This window comes from Drosophila ananassae, chromosome 2L (assembly GCF_017639315.1).
Source record: "Drosophila ananassae strain 14024-0371.13 chromosome 2L, ASM1763931v2, whole genome shotgun sequence".
In the NCBI taxonomy this organism is placed as follows: Eukaryota; Metazoa; Arthropoda; class Insecta; order Diptera; family Drosophilidae; genus Drosophila; species Drosophila ananassae.
In genome coordinates, this window is record NC_057927.1 from 6,774,797 (window position 1) to 6,793,620 (window position 18,824).

At 42.6% G+C, this 18,824-nt stretch overlaps 6 protein-coding genes across 6 annotated transcripts; 1 reads left to right on the forward strand and 5 right to left on the reverse strand.

Annotated features, from left to right (window-relative positions):
- The first annotated feature begins 4,634 nt into the window (after positions 1–4,634).
- LOC6500661 (lipase 3) lies at positions 4,635–6,993 on the forward strand. The gene is made up of 3 exons (XM_001953636.4): positions 4,635–5,161; positions 5,408–5,577; positions 5,868–6,993. Exons 1-3 carry the CDS (start codon positions 5,057–5,059, stop codon positions 6,808–6,810), a joined length of 1,218 nt encoding a protein of 405 aa, XP_001953672.1. The 5' UTR covers positions 4,635–5,056; the 3' UTR covers positions 6,811–6,993.
- An 84-nt stretch (positions 6,994–7,077) lies between these two features.
- On the reverse strand, positions 7,078–8,764 carry LOC6499899 (lipase 3). The gene is made up of 3 exons (XM_014910785.3): positions 8,599–8,764; positions 7,848–8,540; positions 7,078–7,786 (listed from the first exon to the last, which is right to left on the reverse strand). Exons 1-3 carry the CDS (start codon positions 8,734–8,736, stop codon positions 7,220–7,222), a joined length of 1,398 nt encoding a protein of 465 aa, XP_014766271.2. The 5' UTR covers positions 8,737–8,764; the 3' UTR covers positions 7,078–7,219.
- An 862-nt stretch (positions 8,765–9,626) lies between these two features.
- Positions 9,627–11,015, reverse strand: LOC26514797 (lipase 3). The gene is made up of 3 exons (XM_032451439.2): positions 10,871–11,015; positions 10,116–10,817; positions 9,627–10,059 (listed from the first exon to the last, which is right to left on the reverse strand). Exons 1-3 carry the CDS (start codon positions 10,979–10,981, stop codon positions 9,676–9,678), a joined length of 1,197 nt encoding a protein of 398 aa, XP_032307330.1. The 5' UTR covers positions 10,982–11,015; the 3' UTR covers positions 9,627–9,675.
- On the reverse strand, positions 11,015–12,596 carry LOC26515159 (lipase 3). Its single transcript, XM_014911913.3, has 3 exons — positions 12,480–12,596; positions 11,728–12,420; positions 11,015–11,675 (listed from the first exon to the last, which is right to left on the reverse strand). Exons 1-3 carry the CDS (start codon positions 12,540–12,542, stop codon positions 11,259–11,261), a joined length of 1,173 nt encoding a protein of 390 aa, XP_014767399.1. The 5' UTR covers positions 12,543–12,596; the 3' UTR covers positions 11,015–11,258.
- A 39-nt stretch (positions 12,597–12,635) lies between these two features.
- On the reverse strand, positions 12,636–15,305 carry LOC6499898 (CCR4-NOT transcription complex subunit 10). The gene is made up of 6 exons (XM_001953638.4): positions 15,138–15,305; positions 14,307–15,080; positions 13,923–14,250; positions 13,789–13,856; positions 13,377–13,727; positions 12,636–13,317 (listed from the first exon to the last, which is right to left on the reverse strand). The coding sequence occupies exons 1-6, from the start codon at positions 15,224–15,226 to the stop codon at positions 12,987–12,989; spliced, it is 1,941 nt and encodes a 646-aa protein (XP_001953674.1). The 5' UTR covers positions 15,227–15,305; the 3' UTR covers positions 12,636–12,986.
- A 304-nt stretch (positions 15,306–15,609) lies between these two features.
- On the reverse strand, positions 15,610–17,724 carry LOC6499897 (sorting nexin-12). The gene is made up of 3 exons (XM_001953639.4): positions 17,247–17,724; positions 16,813–16,908; positions 15,610–16,542 (listed from the first exon to the last, which is right to left on the reverse strand). The coding sequence occupies exons 1-3, from the start codon at positions 17,421–17,423 to the stop codon at positions 16,312–16,314; spliced, it is 504 nt and encodes a 167-aa protein (XP_001953675.1). The 5' UTR covers positions 17,424–17,724; the 3' UTR covers positions 15,610–16,311.
- Between the last annotated feature and the right edge of the window lie 1,100 nt (positions 17,725–18,824).

The window sequence follows — 18,824 nt, forward strand, 5'->3', positions numbered from 1 at the left end:
TTTTGGTTTCAAACCAATTATAGAAAACTAAAAATGATGTAAGCCCCCGTATTGTGTCTCCCGCCTAATTGACACTATAATTTATACCAACTTTTTCCAACTAATTACATAAACAATATTTATTATCTCCCTCTTGCAACCATCTGTCCATTGAATTATTTCCCTGGCGAATTAACTTTCCTTGGCTAATCCTGAACAAACCTCTTAAAAACACCTCATGACAGCTGCTTCAAATCGATTTGCAGCATCTTCAGTGTTTATTTGTGAATGATTTGCTTCGCTTGAGCTGGTCCGAACCGAATCGGAGCCCAAAATCCATATTGATGTGCACTACATGTACGGCCGGCATCTAGAGTACTCCGTACCACGGGAGTCTTTCGTCTGGCCCTCCAAAAGTGAGTGAATGGAATATGTTTCTCTGGCCAGGTGGGTTGTCCGAATGCCTGACAGAATGCCCCAAACAGTTCTCCAGCTTCTTGAAAGAGGAGGCTTGGGATTTTCCTATTCCTACCAGCCATTTCTCCGCCTGTTTGGACTTGTGTAGGCAGTAGGCTTTACCTGCAACGTTTTCCATTACGTGATGTAGCCATTTGAATGGACTCCGACTCTGGCCGTCCATCCAGCCGGCCCACTGTTTATCTTTTATTGATTATGCCAGCAGGTAACCCTCCCAGTCGAGAGTCGAGTCGGCATGGAAAATTCGCCAGAGCGCGCTCAGTGCCTTCAGATTCAATTTAGTTGTTAAATATTTAGATTTTGTTATTGCCGTCGTGGCTCTGTGGTGGATAGTGGATAATGGACGACGGACACTAGACAGGGGACAGTGGCCGGGCAACAGGAAGGAATCAATTGGTTTCCCTTTGAGTAACCACGCTTAGTCATGACGAAATCATCGTCGTCGGCACGGCCCGGCACTTCCTCTTCGAGGCCCACAAGTATGTTCCTTTTGTTGTCAACCAGTCGGTCGCAGTTGTGGGGAGACGGCTTTTTGTTATTGAGATTTTTGTTTTCGTTTTCTGATTTTTATTTTCTTGCTATTTTGCGTTTTACGACCGCCTTTTGCCTTTTTTGGCCGTCTAGCCGCCGATGGCCTGTAATAAAGGTGTTGTAATTTGATGCTGGTGCTGCCAGTGACTCAGGCAGTCGGATAATTAGCATCCAGGTAGACACCAGGTAGACATCCTGCCAAGGTCGACTCTCTGTGCCCGGTTAGGAAGTTGCAGCCAACACCCATCATCAAGAAACAATTAGCGGGGGGATTAGCACACTAACCTCAAGGCTGCTCAGCCCTATCATCCAACCCATTAAGTCAGAGGTAAGGAACTGGTGACAATCATCTTCAGGCAATTTTCCCAGCAAAGTGATGAGATTGGAAAAGATCTTCCAAAGATTGGAAAAGGTCAAAACCTAGTTTAAACGCAGAACTTAGTTATGTAGTTTTTAAGAATCGGCCTAACTAAATAGTTTACTAATTCATTAAATAATGTCAAAATACTCTGATATCATATAATGCATTTTGAAAATCCCTTTCGATTTATGACCCATTGAGGATGACGCGTTTGAACTGCAACTGAATGATAAGCGCATTCGGACTCTTATAGGTTTTGATAAAAACCAAATAAAAAAGCCCTGATGGAGTGACCGGAAACCAGTCCAACAATTCCACAGGGAATTTCAAAAGGGAAAAGCAAAAAAAAAACTAAAGAAAATAAAATAAAATAAGAAAGAAAGAAAACGCAACCGAATGCATATCAGAAAGCAGAGCACTCAAAGTGAAATGTCAGCTCATTGTCCGGCGGAAAAGCTAAACGGGCCTTTGATTTGTGGCCGCCACACATATGGTAAGCTCCATCTTATGCATTATGCAGATCTTGTACAGCTCGAGTTTCAAGTTCAATACAAAGTTCATGCCACGCAACTGTCAACACACGGCGTGATCTGCGGTCAATGAAAGTAAGGAGATCCAAACCTTGAACCAAGAAATCTGGATACCCTTTCAAAGTCTATATAATTTAAAAAAAATCTCCCTCAGTTACCTTATCAAATTAGTGAGTATTTCAAAAAATTTCAAATCTTATCTAAATCCAAAACCGGAACATCTTTCTCCAACAGCCACTTACATCAGGTCCCATTTTGTTTATTTTTTTAATAGGAAATAAACATCTTACTCGTATACAGTGAAATATGAGCTTATCGTTTAATTACCGATGGTTATCCATGCCTATTTATATAATAACTTATACCCTTTGATTACACAACTCGTGGGCTATCATCACCTGTGCCCAAATAAACAAACAATTTGGCAATGGAGTGCGACATGGAGCATGCATTATGGAGTGTTTAGGCATCAATTACATAGAATCCATTAGCTGAAAGTGAAAGAAAGCCAAGATTTGGACTTGACTTGGATGTCTGGTCCAAGGACTGTGGACAGTGGACGGTGGACTGTGGACCCACAAACCCTGTGCCGTTTTCGAGTGCCCAATGTTTAATTGTCGAAACCAGTTAAGTAAACAGTCTACTTGATCCACAGCGGCAAACACTATGTCGTTTGTGTCACAATAGGAATTAGCGTAAACTGTTTTAACGCCAAACAAATGGACATCTGAGCCGAGCCGTTGAGCGATGAACGATGAGCTATGTGTGTACGGGCCAAAAGCTGTGGGCCTTTCCCAACGTGCTAGTACGGGAATCGTACGTGAGTTGCACTCGCCGGTGGGTCAATGCCGCCAGTGGGGCAGTGGAGCGGCAGGTCTATAGAGTTGTGGAGCAGTCATTGATGAAATGCTGCTCGTCGGGAGTAAGTAGAAGCCGGGGCTTAGTGGTTTGGCTTAGTTACAACCCCTTGCGCAGTTGTTGACGAGCTATTAAAAAGCCATATAAACAAACAGAAAGCTCTATACGCTGCTTCGCTGAATGAATTGTGAGAGCTGCTGGTCGAACTGAACTCCGGCTCCGGCTCGAGTTTAAGTTTGAGTGGCGGCGGGGGAACCATTTCGATTGTCTTTCAAGTACGTAAACATAAACATAAACGGAAGACCGATCGACACATGATGCACACAGAGAAAGTATGTTTGAATTTTGAATAAGACTGTCTTCCAGGGCTGCCAATTTCCATACCCCCATATAAAGTACTATCAATTTCTTCCCGTGCATTACAGCTTTTCAAACTACTACCCCCACCATAAGTATGCCCAAAAGGTACCACAGGTATGCCGGTGTGTGTGTTTATGTTGGCAAGTAAGTGCGAGTACTTGGGCCAGGCCAGGCCACATCCTAAATAAGCAGACGCCGTTTTCATTAGGCAACAGGTTATTGCAATTCAGCGAAAAAACAACGACGTCCGCCGACGACAACAATGCGACGAAAAACGCGCCGCGAAGAGTCACAGAAACAGAAAAGTCAAAAAAATATATATACGAATATAAAAAAAAATCTGAAAAAAGCCAACGGCAACGTCAACGGCTAAAAGCAAAAGCCGTAGCCAAAAAAATGTCAGTAAGTAGCTCCCAAAAAATTATACACTGTTCAAAAAGCAATTGTAATAAATGAATACATTGTATGTGAGATGCATAAAACTTAATGGTTTTGGAATGGTTCGTATTGTTGGGCTTATTGGGAGGCATTTATCTTACTTTGGCGCCCAGTTCATTGTGCTCTGAATAATCAAACCCAAGATAAGGAAACACAAGAGATTTCAAAAGCCATGTAGACGATACTATGAATCACTTGCTTCCAAAAACGGTTCGGATGCTGTTACTCAAACTATTCTCTTGAAATGATTTTACACGAATACAAATTTAAGGTGTTTTAGTTTTAACTGTAAGTTATACATTGATTGACTGAGTGACATTGAGTGTTAGTTATAAATTAGCTTATTACTTTAGTTTTAGTAGGTGCTACATTAAAAGCGTTTTTCTTAAAAACTTAGAGAGTGCTAGATGTGTGTCAAAAGTGAACCGCCTTATTAAATTTAGTCAAAACTTTTCTGTAAAATATTAAGAAATAAAATACGTAATATTTTCATACTTTTAAATATACACAAAACCTTGACATATCTTATAAGAACTAATATCTTTAGTTGCGAAATTTCAAACCTAGGTTCCAAATATGCAATATTTAAGACACAAAAATATCTCACTAGAACTAGATACTAGCTTAAGTATGTTCATATTAAGTATATCGTTAGGGAATACTAAATAATTCACTTTTTATGATGAAATACTTCAAATTTTGAAATTAGCTTGACATCTTAATCTTTGCTTTAATCTTTGAACGACTTTATTCAATGAAAAAAGTTGATGACTGTTTTGTAGCAAAATACAAACTTTGCCATTGAGGTTTTCTAAGCAGCAAGGTTAATTTCACTTTCCTTTCGACTTGACTGAGACTTAAGACCTATAATCGCGACTTGAGGTTGTTGTCTGCCATACTGAACGCCCACTGTACTTGGCGTTGACAATTTTGGGGAGCGTTCTCTCTTCACTAAGCTGTTATAATTGCTCAAATTACCGTGGCAGCGTGCCAGGTGATCAAAACTGATTTTTTTTCGTATTTGGAAGGGAGTGGGTGGTAGGGGGGGATATTACGCGCAGTGTATTCCGCCGGTATAGCGCCGCTGCTCTGGGCGCTGCTCAGGTAAGCTCAGGTGAGCTGGCTGGCATGCAGGTGGCTCACCGGTCTCGGAGCTCGGCTTGGAGCTCTCGGCCGGGTGGCAAGCCCTGCGACTCGCAGACGCATGCGCAGTCGATAAAACACATTCGAATCGAACGCTAGCGGTGCCGGTGGCGCGCAGCAGCAGCCTTAAAATATTTACCTTAAAAAACACTAACAAAAAAAAACAGAAACGAACTCGATTGCAATTTCCATTCATACCCCCCATTCATACGGATTTTCGGCGTCTTTTTCGAAAGCTTTACTTTCTTTCTTTAGCCGATCCTTGGACAGCTTTCATTTTCATTTTTCGATCAATCGCGAACCGGTTCGGCTTCTGGATCGGTTTCCCAGTTACTTAATCCCAGCGTTCATGTAACCATAATCCTGGACAGCGTCAGGCATGGGATCGGAGCGAGTGGCGCTGCTATATCTTGTGCTGATCGCCATGCAGCAGGTGGCCACGGCCACGATACGTCAGTCGCGCGAAATTATCATCACAGATGCGGTAGGTGTCCCCAAGGGGGATTCCGAATGGTCGGAGAAGGGGGATAGTCTCGCTCAGGTCGTGCGCCACCGGAATTCCTAATTACCCGGGCTCGAGTGTCACAACGTATCGCACGCGTCGCGTGGCCTCCAAATGTCAAGCTAAAAATGTGCCAACAATTTGTGTTTGCATTTCGATTTCAGCTTCGGATACGGACTCCTACCTGTTCCTGCCACTGAATTTGAGACATGTTTGCTGTAATTGCAGGTGCGACGCATCCAGAACGACGGCTACAATGTGGAGCGCCACACGGTGACAACGAAGGACGGATATGTCCTCACCCTGCATCGCATCCCCCAGGTGGATCCGGAACGGGGAAGTGTATTGCGACGCCCGTTGGTCTTTCTCCTCTCCGGACTATATGCCTCGTCGGATGTGTGCGTAGTGCCCCTAAAGATAATTATTCTATATGCTAATAGATACTTCCGCTTGCGGCATATAACAAGTGCTTTAAAAGTGATATAGTAGTTACGATGTGCTCTTGTCAGTTTTGAATCATTGGCAAAGATAGTTTTTTAGACTTTTTTCAAAGGGACTGACAGACAAGTGGAAGCTTAAATCATAAAAATAATTATACTAATCTAAAGTGTATATAGTTGCGAGTAACATTTTTAAATTTAAGCTTCTTGAAAGGAAGACATAAATAAACATATTATCCTTTTTCCAGGTGGCTGCTTAATGGACGCGAGGACTCCTTGGCCTACCTCCTTTGGCGCGCCGGCTATGATGTCTGGCTGGGAAACAATCGGGGCAACATCTATTGCCGCAAGAACCTGTGGCACAATGCCACCGAACGCGAGTTCTGGGACTTTAGCTGGCACGAGATGGGCGTCTACGATCTGCCCGCCCAAGTGGACTATGTCCTGCGAACCACCGGCCAGCGGGCGATGCATTTTGTGGGTATCTCGCAGGGCGGCACCGTCTTCCTCGTTATGAACTCGATGCTGCCACACTACAATGCTGTATTCAAGAGCGCCACCCTCCTGGCACCGGTGGCCTATGTCAGCAACACAAAGAGTGGCCTGGCCAAGATCATTGGACCGGTATTGGGCACTCGGAACTACGTTTCCAAGATGCTCGAAGGCGTGGAGATGTTCTCCACGAACAAGTTCTTCAAAAAGTTTCTGTCGATGACGTGTCTGGAGAACGAGAAGCCTATGGTGTGCATCAGTCGCTTGTGGCCCGTTGCTGGCTACGACACTCGTTTCCTGAACAAGACCTTACTACCGGATCTGATGGCAAACTTTCCGGCCGGTGGATCAGTGAAGCAGTTGATGCACTACTTCCAAGGATATGTGTCCACTCGGTTCCGGCAATACGACTACGGTCCGGAGCGCAACTGGCTCCACTACCAGCAGCTGGAGCCGCCGGAGTATGTCCTGGAGAATGTGTCCACGCCGGTGACCGTGTTCTTCTCAGAAAACGATTACATCGTGGCGCCAGCCGATATTTGGAGGCTCCTCACCCGGCTGCCCAATGTGGAGGCCGTGTACAAAGTGCCGTGGAAGCGCTGGAACCATTTCGACTTCATATGCGGTCTGGGAGTCCGAGAGTACATCTTCGACAACATCGTTCTCTCCATGAATCGCTACGAGCAGCGGAGACGCTAAAGGACTTGGGTGGGTGTGGGTCTTTACATCTTTAGGAAAAGAAGTGTCGCAGCCAGAACTATCACTAGTGCCAAAAACAAATTTTAGGTTTACGAAACTGAGTCTGCAGTTGATTCGGCTACATCAACTACAGATACACGTACTGATTAATAAATAAATAATTTATAGATTAGACTACGAAGAAACAAGCCTTTTGTTTATCGAAACTGCCAAATTCCAGAACACATTACATTTTAAAACCTGTTAAGAAATAATAAATAAATTCTATAAAAAACAAAATATTGTTTTCATTTTTTGAATGAGAATGGTCGGGAAACTTTATCTCAACGATTAAAAACATTCTTCCAAGCCAATCAAAACTTGTATAAATAAAAATGAAAGAAACTATCGGTGAATTTAATATTAGAAACTAATATTTTGATTTTCCACTTCGTCTATGTTTACTTCGTCTACGGATTTTACTTCGTCTCCGGTGGTTTAACTTTTTAATATGTTGACCCACTCCATCATCCGAGTTTGTACTCTTTTTAGTATGATTACCAACTCTTTCTTCCGAATTTTCACTCTGTTTTAAATGTTTATCAACTCCTTCTTCCGAGTTTCTACGCAATATTTCCAAAATCGGTACATTAACCAAATTTCGAGAATTTCGTCCATGAAGAAAGTCTCCGTGTCCCCATTGGGTATCCGTGATGTGGTGAAACGTAGCCTTGGGAAACATTTCCTTAAGAGTGGTAATGTCTTTTGCAGAGACATACCAATCGGAGTCACTATAGAAGATGTGTAGGCTACCCTGAGGCTGGATCTTCTCTAGAGGATATTCCGGAGGAGTGGATTGATTGTACATAATAATGTTCTTCTCAGTTCCATAATCATACTGTTGAAATTTTTGGGATTTTTTAACCTGTAAGAAGTGCTTTAGCTGACGCACAGAAACGGATGAAGGATGCGTGGCCAAGAATCGGGTAGTGATAATCTTTGAAATAATAAAAATATTATCTATATGTCCAGGTAAATTTTTAATCCTAAGAGCTCACCGGGTCATGTTTGTGCTTTGACTTTCCATAGATGAGATTGTAATTGCAGTCACAAGTCATTGATGGACAAAAGCGTTTGGCCACGTCGTTTTGCTTGGTGTCGTTCGGCATGAGGGTAGGCTTAGCCTCGCCATCCGGCACAGCATCAAAGACCTTCTGCAAGTGTCTCCACGGGAGGGAGGAATGGCTCATGTAAACCATTGGAGCCAAAAAAACAGCGTTATGAATATTAAAATTGAACTCTTGTCGGAGACTAAGGAGAACCATCAAGGCCGTGCACCCTTGGCCGTGACATATGTAGTTTAGATCTTTTTGTTTCGTCTGAAACATGATGTATTCGAAGGAGGCTGACAAATCCTCCAGTCCGATCTCGTGCCAGCTGAAATGCCAGAACTCACTCTCGGAGGTGTCCAGGTTGTTGTGGCGCTGAGAATATCGGTTACCGCGGGCGTTCCCCATCCACACATCGTAACACTGGTCGGCCAGCATATACGGCAGACCAGAACTACTCCCAGTCAGCAGAAAAGCGTCCGACGATGAATACAATCCGTGCATCAAAAAGACAACTTTCTTCACTTTCCTGTCAAGACACTGGTGAGAATAGGGAATACGAAACACATCGAGCATATAACCATCCTTGGTGCGCACCGTATGGTTTTCTGTCGGATAATAGTAGTTTTTGATGATGTCAATCTGTGATAAAACTACAATCATGACTCAATCTACTAGAATTTGTCCAAGTATAGATTACCGTGGATAGTTCCAGTGAGGGGCAACTCCATAAGGGGAGATTTACCATAGCCGTGGGTGATTTTTCGAATTTACCGTCACCTGCTACACTAATGCCGACAAGGCAGCTCCATAAAATGACAAACTTTATCCACGGCATTTGAGTTAACTGTGAGTTGGTTTTTCCATGATACGTCCTAAATAAGATACTACACTGAATAATTAGATTAAAGCATTTCGATTCAGTTCCATTTCCATTAGGAGGTCGTACATCCACCTCTACTGCATTTCCATTTAAAAGTAAATAGTAGATTATCGATATTATCGAGAACTAAAATCTATAATATTGGCCGTACAAAGTTTTATTTACTTTTAAGAATAAAATTCTATATTTACATTATTTCTCCATCACTGGGGGGATATTTTTTTCGTATTTTTCAAATATTTGCATAATCGGTTTATTGATATCTTTGGCCACAGTTAATGCATACAGAAAGTCCATGTGGTGCCAGGTGGGCTTGGTGATATTTATGATCCAGATCCCTTGGTATCCAGAGATATGCGCCATCCTTGGGTCCATTCAGCAGGAAAGTGTCTGCCGAGGCAGTCAACCCATGCAATTAAAGAACAACCGGCTTCTTTTCTGGGCTCCGGCATAAGGTGGAGTTTGAAATACGAAAGGCTTGAAGAATTTAATCATCTCTGGTTCGCACAAAATGGGATTCCACAGGATAGTTGATCTCTATAGATATACTTACCTTTAAACAGGAGTTTAATGAATTAAATACCTCCAAAATATATTACAAACATACTCCAGTAACATTATCCAAAATGGCTTCCGTGCCGACCGCCAAAAAGCCATAAAATATTAAAAATATACACATAATTTATGGGGAATAACTGATCTAGGACATTTCTAGGGTTGCCTCTAAATGGCCCTAATAATCCATAAAATTGGCGATACTTTCTAGTTTGATTCATGAAATTGGCAATGAAGGAAAGCTATATAGCTCTTGAAATTATTCAATGTCTATTAATCCAATACATCTCATACAATAATTTAATTGTGAATATCCTTAGAAGATAAAAAATATCATTTTTAATTACTTTTTTTGGCATTTCGAATTACTAATTCATTTACAAAAACCTTTATTTTATCACCAAAAACAAAGTCGATGTGGTTCCAATCCCGAAATGGCTTAAAATTTAAATTTGAATAGGGTAACATTTCTATTAACCTTCTTACATCCTTAATATCCAACCACTTATCATTTCCAGCAAAGTACAAATCAATTGGCTGCAAAGTCTTTATGCTTCCCAAAGGATAATCGGGAGGTCGCTGGCTGCCATACATCTTTAAGTTATATTGGACTCCAAAGTCAAAAAGGGCAAATCGATCGTACTTAATATTGGAAGCAAAGTGACGCAGTTGTCTGCTAGAAATCCCAGCCAATACTATTGACATAATTCTGGGCACCATCATCTAGAGAAGGAAGGATGATTTTCAAAAGTTACCATCCTATGATCCTATTCACTCACGTTGTCCAAGTGTTGGGACTCTCCTCCCGCAAAGAAACACAAAATATACCTGCATATTTCCCGCATCCATGAAATGGAACAGACAAAGTGCAAAACTTCTTGCAGAATCGGATGAATGGCTGGAACTTCTATATCGGGTAGTTGAAGGGCGTTCTCCAATGTGTTCTTCACAAGCCAAGAGGAGGAGTGTCCCTGAAAAGCCACTGGTGCCAAGAGATGGCTGGACGTAATCTTTTCGCCGTACTCCGGCCGCAGTGAGAGCATCACCAGAAGAGCAGTGGCACCTTGAGAATGACCCACGAAATGAAGCCCTGTCTGTTTGGTTAATCTGAGGATAAAATCAATGGTGTTGGGCAGATCATAGATGCCCATTTCGTGGAAGCTAAATTGCCAAAACTGGGATCCATCCGGATCGAGGTTTTGGTGTTGACGGGAGTACCGGTTGCCCCGGGAATTTCCCAGCCAAACGTCGTAGCCAGAGTCTGCTAGTAGAAAAGGCAATCCGTGACCAGGATCGGTAATCACCCAGCAGTCAGAGGACATAAGAATCCCATGATGCAAAAGAAACACAGGTCTTGAAACATTACCAGTCCCTGAATCACGCGGTGAGTAGGGAATCCTATACACTTTCAGAATATAACCATCTTCGGTAACCACATTGTGGACTTCTACTGGATATTTATGGCGTTTAATGAACTCTGCCTGACGGTATATAATTTTATTTTAAATTATAAAAAAAAAAATTAAAAACTCACAGTATCCGCATATATTAGGCTAAATATATTAGCTAAAATCACCAAAATAAGCTTTCGTGTTCCATCTTTTCCGTGTGACTGCTTTTTTCCAAAATTCCGAGCTAAATACATGTCAATTTAGTATAAATAGGTTTAGGATAAGTGTAGGTTTTAAGAATATAATTTTGTTTTATTTTAGTTGAGGTATGGAAAATCAATCAGATATAGCCTAATCAAGATTTTGCATGGATGCAAACTACCGTGTTGTCTTTATTATGAGCCTAGACTCAAATATATAATTCTTTTAAAGTTTCTATTAGCCATTCTTTAAAGCTTAAACAATTTTCCAAAGTTTTAAGAAACACAATATCTCCTAGGTATACAAAGCAGTTAAAAAAAGGAACATATCTTAGCTAATAGTAGTATTTTTTGGAAGAGGAATCGAAGGACTCAATGCCATATTGGTCACGATTTGCCTGTAAATTAATTTCTCAGCTTCTCTGGCGAAGACAAAGTCCAGATGATTCCAATTAGCGACCGGCACACGCCGCAAGAGAATGTTAAGCACTGCGTTGGTCAAATGGTTCATATCCGTATTGCTCACCAAGTCATCCGTTTCGCTGTGGTAAACATAGAACAGTCCGGCAGGCTTCACATTCCTCAGGATGTAATCCGGCGGAGTGTCATGACCGTACCTTTTAATATTCTCCTCGTTTCCATAACTATACTTGGCAAAGTGATCTGACTCGTACAACTGGGCAAAGTGCTTCATTAGACGAGTTGAAACTCCCATGGACTCAACTGAGGCGATTCTCGGCCTGATGTCCTATAAAGGATACCTTTAGGAATGAAGAATTCCTTTATCCTAGAATACTTACGTCACTAATATAAGATGAATTTCCTCCAATGAGGTCCAACATTATATTTTGGCACAAAGAGGATAATGCAAGCTTGCAAAGCATATTCATTGCGCTGGACGTCAAGCTGCTGGCCGAATACTGCTCATCCCTCATCAAGGGAGAGGCTTTCGCAACCATCGACCAAAGTTTAGATTTTATATGTTTGCAGAAATGCAACGGAGCCAGCAAATGGACAGACCTGAAGAATTTGTTGTACTGCGGGTGCTCAGAGAGCATGACTAAGAACTCAGTGCCTCCAACAGAGTGGGCTACAAAATAGAGTTCCTCCTGCCGCGTGATTTTTAGCACATAATCGATTTGGGCGGGTAGGTCGTAGAGTCCCATCTCGTGGAAAGTGAACTTCCAAAACTCTTCATTTTTAGGGCTGAATTTTGTATGTTTTCGTCCGTAGAGATTCCCCCGAGAATTTCCCAGCCACACATCATAGCCCGAATTGGACAACACGTAGGGCAGGGCATATTGAGGACCGGTCAGCAGCCAAGAATCCGATGAACCAATGAGGCCGTGCTGAAGGAAGACAACCTTCTTGGGAAGGTGCTCATTGCGAAGAGACGGCGAATACGGAATGCGAAACAGTGTCAGGATGTAGCCATCGGGAGTCTCTACATAATATTTCTCCCCTGGATAGTTGTGCAAATTTATTGTCTCCAACTTACAGGGATGATCATATTAATCATATGAAATATAAGAAAGGAAGACTGTTAACTTACAGTATCTGACGTGGCAAAATGCAGACCTTCTAAAGCCAATAAAAAAACCAAAACCGCCAACATGATCCCCACCAATTGCAGTTCTACTGGGCCAAAAATAATCTTATTACAGTTTCGGCAACGTTATATACTCCTTTCTAGCTGATACAATTATAATAACATTTGTCACGGGGTAATTTATTAGTTCTATGAAAAAAAAAAACATTTTAAAGTGCACCCCAAACAGAAATTTATATTAAAAACTCTTCAAACAGCGCCAGTTTCGAACATAGATATAAAAAATAAATATTTGCCCAAGTGTTTCATTAATGCCGACCTATTTAATAAATAAAATCAAATTTTGAAAACAAATTGCCAAAAAACAAATTTTGAATAGCGATACTGCAATCTTTGAAGAACCAACAAACAATTCGATGACTACGTCGCTCAGGGATTTCTCTATATTTACACTCCACATTCCACTCTCTCGTACTTCGATTCCGCCTAGTTATATACACAATTTGTTGTCTAATTGGGAGCCACTCCGGGTCCGGGAATAGGTCCCATCTTGAGGTCAATAAAGCGGCGCAGTGCCATTGCCTTGCTACTGACCAACGAGTGCGTCAAGCTGGCGAGAAGCGTTTTCGCTTGCGGCAGGTCGTTCTGCAAGGCCATGGCCACAGCCAGGTTGTATCGCACCACATTCTGGGCGGCGTCAAGAGACTTGAGCTGCCAATCGCGAGTCTCCAGGTCGAATGCATTTAAAGTGGACACAAAAGCGGGATCCAAATGGAAGCGTGCCTCGGGTGCCTTGTCCATCAGCATTAGTGCCTCGCCGGCATACATGTGCCCCAGTAATCTGAAAATTATAACACGGCATTAGCATACCCTCTTGATTTTAAGATTACTTCAAGTTACTTGTGCGCATCGGAAAGACGCTCGCAGGCCAGCAACTGATCGGACATTTCCAGTGCAGTCACATGGTCACCCAGGCGAAGAGAAACAAAGCTATGGGCCGCATAGATGGCTGCTAACATGTTCTCCAACGACTCCAGACTAACAGGTTTTGAGGGATTGCAAAAATTATTGTCCTGCGGTTGACGCCACGATTCCTGGGTGGGGTCCTTTGGCTCGGGTGCCTCCCCATCCTCAGCAGAGTCTGCCGTGATATGGAAACTGGCCTTGTAATGCAAAGTGAGGGTTAAAGCACTCCGCAGGCACAATGCGGCGAACTCTAGGGTAGGCTCTGGCACTCCAGCGGATTGGGGACTAGAAAGGTTTTAGATTTACTCATGAAAGATTACTCATTGAAATAAAGCCGTCTACTTACTCGTATGGCTTGTTCGAGGATCCAGCCGCAGTTCCCGCCTGCGAGTTCCGTTCCTCTTCTACTAATTTCTGTAATAAGAACAAAAAATATACATTTTCAGTAATTCGGTGTTTATTTACGATATCTGGACTTACAGTCTCGTGTTCCATGATGCATGCTTCTGCCATTCGCAGCCATAGGCGGGGGTTACTGTGAAACTGCTTCACCGGCACCAAAAAGCACTGAAATGCCTCTTTGGGCCGACGCAAGTGCAGCATGGCCACGCCCAGATTATAAAGGATTTCGCAGGAGCGCGCTGAGCTCATGGTTTGAAGCGTACTCTTGCGCAGATTCTGGGCTAGCTGCTGATCAAAGTTCAGCGCGTTTTGGAAGAATTTCGCAGCTATGGCATAGTGACGCACTCTTAAATGTATCACTCCCATATTATTAGCAATACAGGTGCTTAGCTGGGGAGTTACAGTTCTGCAAAGGATACAGGTATTTATATTTGCCTTTATATTTGTATTCTAAAAACTTACCCGGCCTGCGTGCACTCGTTGTTGATGCGCATTAGCTGCTTGGCGGCCATTTGGAAGTCCTTCATAATGTAGTACTGTTGCGCCTTCAATGCCGCATACTCGGGCGTTCCGTCTTCGGGAATTACAACCGGTTTCCGGTTTAGCACCAAGGTAAGTAGCTGTAAAAGCTGTAGACTGCCGCCCAGAACGGAAGAGCTGCCTTCCACTGCTGAGCTTCCACCAGCTCCAGTTCCGGTGCTTGCACCTGCGGGCGATGCAGCCACAGTGCTTGGCGGGGAAGTGGAACCAGGTGAGGTTTCCTCCGTGGACGGACTACTGCTCGGCGCACTGGCCACGAGGTTCAGCTTATACTGCAAGTAGTCCAGAAAGGCCTCGGCCCGGTTAAGTTGGTTGGTAGCTAGCAGCAACTGCAGCTGAAGCGTGGCCACCAGAGCTGCCATGGCTTTTTCCAGTGCCTCCAATCTGGCGACCAGAGGGGCGAGCTTCTCCAGAGCCGTCCCATACATATGGCGGTGGTAGTATATGACCGCCCTGTTGTACCGTGCCACCGTGGCGGCGGCGGCACCATGTTTCAGGGTCAGTCCGCTGGATGTCTCTCCCGGGGCATCCGCGTCGACGGTGAGCTCTTCCAATTCCTTTAGGAGAGCAGAGTGCTGTGTGCAGCCACCCTTGTAGTAGTTAACCACCGCCCGGTTGTGGTGCAGTACTGGACCACTGCTCTCGCCCCTCGTCTCGAGTTCCTGGAGCACCTCAAGGCAGCGATCGAACTCCGTACTGCAAATCGGAGGGAAATCAATGGTATCTGCCGTGCTAACCGGGCACAATACTTACTTGTTGAACTGCTCGTGCGCCTGGCACAGCAGGCTGTAGTTCTCGTCCTCGCCGGGCTGCGATTTTGTGGGAGAATCCGCCGTGTCCATGCCAAAAACAAATAAAAAACAAAAAAAAAACAGAGCAGTGTTGCCGTAGATGGCGGAGGTGGCGCCACCTACAGTTTTCAAAAAAAGAAAAACATCGTACAAGCAAATATACCAAATTGACAAATAAAATGGAAAGCTATTTAATATTCTTTTATATTTTGTTAATAATATTTAAAGAATATGATATTTAAATATAAATAATAAAATGTTTGAATAACGATAGTTCCATCTCTAGAACTCAGTGGCCCCACTGATTATAATTAAACAACAGATGGCGGTAACAAATTTAAATCACAATTTTTTATTTCTAGTTGAAATTATTACGATTTGGTAATGAATTCTCCCATATCTTTTTAAATTGAAAACTACCAAAACACATTTAATTATTTTCGGAATTATTTTAATTTGATTCGAAGTACAATATTATTCACTAAACATTTTCAAAATATTCAATAATTTGCATACACGTACGAGGGATCGGATTTTTGGATCGGGATCGACTCCCAATTTTTGCTCTTTTGCTGCTTTATTACTGCCGCAATGGGTCAAAACAAAGAAACTGAGGATCGGGAAAAAGGGAAGGGGAACAGGGACCAGTAGAAATGGAAGGGGAGGGAGATGGCTCCCACGTCCAAGACTCTTTTTGCGAGGCGGGCGCGGTAGGCATGTATTATGTACACTAGTCGTAAATATATGTATTGTATATAATATTTATATATATGTATGTATATTGTTATAAACTTGAATTTAGCATTAAAAATTCCCAATGCTTTTTAACTAGTCCCCCGGGGGGTGAGAGGGGGCTCAACATTAACTGAGCAGCAGCACTTCCGCATTCCTTTCGTTTTGAAAAATAAACATATTCCTCCTATTCCTTCACGGCTCCGCCTCGGGTTCGTTCCTTCCTTTTCGTCTCGTGCCGTCTCCACTTTTCCACCTCCAATCTCGCCAGGCGCACACACACATACACACGGATTCCCTAAAGATTTCGTAGCGGGTTTGTTCGTTCGAGTTTTTGCTTCATTGCATTGCTATGGTTTGCTATTAGTTATATTTTAGGCCTGTCCCGGATGAGTCCCCAGCGCTTATGTGTTGCGAATCTTGCCGGGCACGTAGTTCTTATCGATGACATTCTCCTGGAGAAACATGTGAAGGCAGCGCTCGTTCTGCGCCAGCGGATGTCCGGCGATCTTGTTGATAAACGCCTCTAAGCCCTTGCGCCGCTCCTCAATGAAACTCTCGTCAAAGATGCCCTCGTCGCCCCGGAATGGCATCTGCCGTTTCCAGGCCTTTCCGGGTAGTGGCGGCACCACAATCTGAAATTTTAAATGTCATGAGTTGGATTGCATTTCATTATTGTTTACATTGGAAATATCTTTAGGGCAAATGAAAGTAAAACCCTCGAATCTATATTAGAGTAAATCGAAACACTCGAGATTTATTACTGGAAGCGTAAGAGTCTATAGATTTATGAATGGGTATACTTTTTACTTGTTACGCTGTTATCATTATTTTAATGGTAGGTTAGTTTGTCAGTTCATTGATCTTTTAGTTTCATAACCCTGTATGAGGTCCTGATTACCCACCTTGCTGTCACGCTCCAACTCGTTTCTTAGCCACTCAAAGTCGCTGTAGCGTCGTCGCACACTGGACTCCTTCACCTTGAAGACTGGTAAGTTAGTCTGAAAGAAAGAAAATCAAGAGAACATTAAGCTTCAATTAGCACCCTCTGGGAAATGGGGGGCGCCCGCATGCTTTGCCTCCGGGAATCCGTGACTCAAGTCCCCAAATCAGTGCGCTGCACTTGTGACTAATATTTATCGCTCGTTCTGCTTTATAGGCGTATCACCCGCACACACACACTCATGGCCGAAAAACAAAGTCGCTGGCACACACACACAGTCAGACAGACTGCATGTGTATGGAAATTCCAGCTATTTTGAGTTATCATTTTCATTTTTTTGCTGTTTTTTGCAAGTTCAGCGATCCGATCGGGTCAGATCCGATGGGGAGCACTCACCCGCATCCGCACTTCGTAGTCCGTGTAGCGTTTCTTGCCCGCCGCCATGGTGGTCAGCGGATTGACCACGTCTATTTCCAGGAAGTTCGCGGGCACCGCATAGGCGTCGTCCAGCGTCTGCTTCTTCACGTTCAGGCGGCGGGTGGCGTCGGCGGTTCCGTCGGACTCAACCATCATAGTGGCAGGAGATCGGTCGGCAGAGATATATGACGCCCCTTGTTTCTATATATCCGAACGGCGTGAAACGGGTTTTCCTTTGCTAGATGGCACTCTTTGCTTTGCTCCCTTTGCGGCGCCTGCTTTGTGTCGTGCCTTGGGATTGGTGGCCAGTAGGAGTTCGGATATTCGATTATATTTAAGGTGCCGTCAAAAATAAATAGTGTAATTTAATTAATCCATAAAAAAAAACTTTCCAATGATTAACAATTGCAGCAGTGTTGTTAATTGTCAAAATTTGTATGCCCACGAAAAGGAACTAAAAAATCCTATACTAAAACATAAAAATACTTCAAAATTGGTATTTTTATTTCAGTGGGACCAGCCTTTTTATATTAAGTGTGTACACTCGTTCTTAAAGAATATTTCAATTTTTAAATATTCACCCGCTTAAATTTATAATAAAAAGCGCCCTTAAAGTTATGGGAAGTTTTCTTTTTATATCCTTTCCCCATTATACATCGAATTTTTATAAAAATAATATTTCGTTTGGTATACCATCCCAAATGGTCCAACCTCAGTAGAGTAGAACAAAATTGTCTTGGTACCCGGCTAATTCAAACTAATTTTACGGGGGACGGTAAATAAATTTCCATAAAATAAAAGAGGCCATTTTAAAATTTGTACTGCAAACATAATGGCAAAGATACTAGCAAAGATACTACATCTACCGTGCAAAATAATTTTATTGCATAAAACAAACACCAGCATTGCACATTTAAAATGAACAAAATCTGTATTATAATAATAAAATTTTGTATTTAGCGCCTCTAAAAAAATCTTAAATGGAAAAGGATTAGGTTGGGTGTATTTTAATTTACTTTTTCTTCAGTGGCCCTGCAATTATATATTTATAAATGCATTCCGGGCCTATAAATATTCAACAGGTGTCGTGGCCCATTAACCAATTAAAAGAAACATTTGAAATTTTATTAGTGCCCTTTTTAATACGTTCCGGTGTTTTGTGCCACACAATTAAATTAATATAGGATGTTCATAGTAGACTGCTATGTGAATAAGTACTTCATATAGCTCAAATTATTTCAGTAATTTGCATGGATATCCACCTGCGAGTATTCACGTAAACTCCATTCATGAATCCGTTACGTATTTAAATTCACCTGTGCAAACTCTTCATGAACCATTTATTGTGTGATTTATGCAAATCGCCTATTCCCACAAGAAACTAGTTTATCCTCGTCTGAGAAGTTGACATAAACTCAAAAAACGAATATATATATAGGCGGTTACTAATTCCAGCCTTTTGAAAGTTGGGCAGTGAAAGTTGTATTGAACTTTTTTGCTTCTGTTTCGAAATCCCCAACCCAGTCCGGGCAATTGCACGTAGTATGAATACTGAAT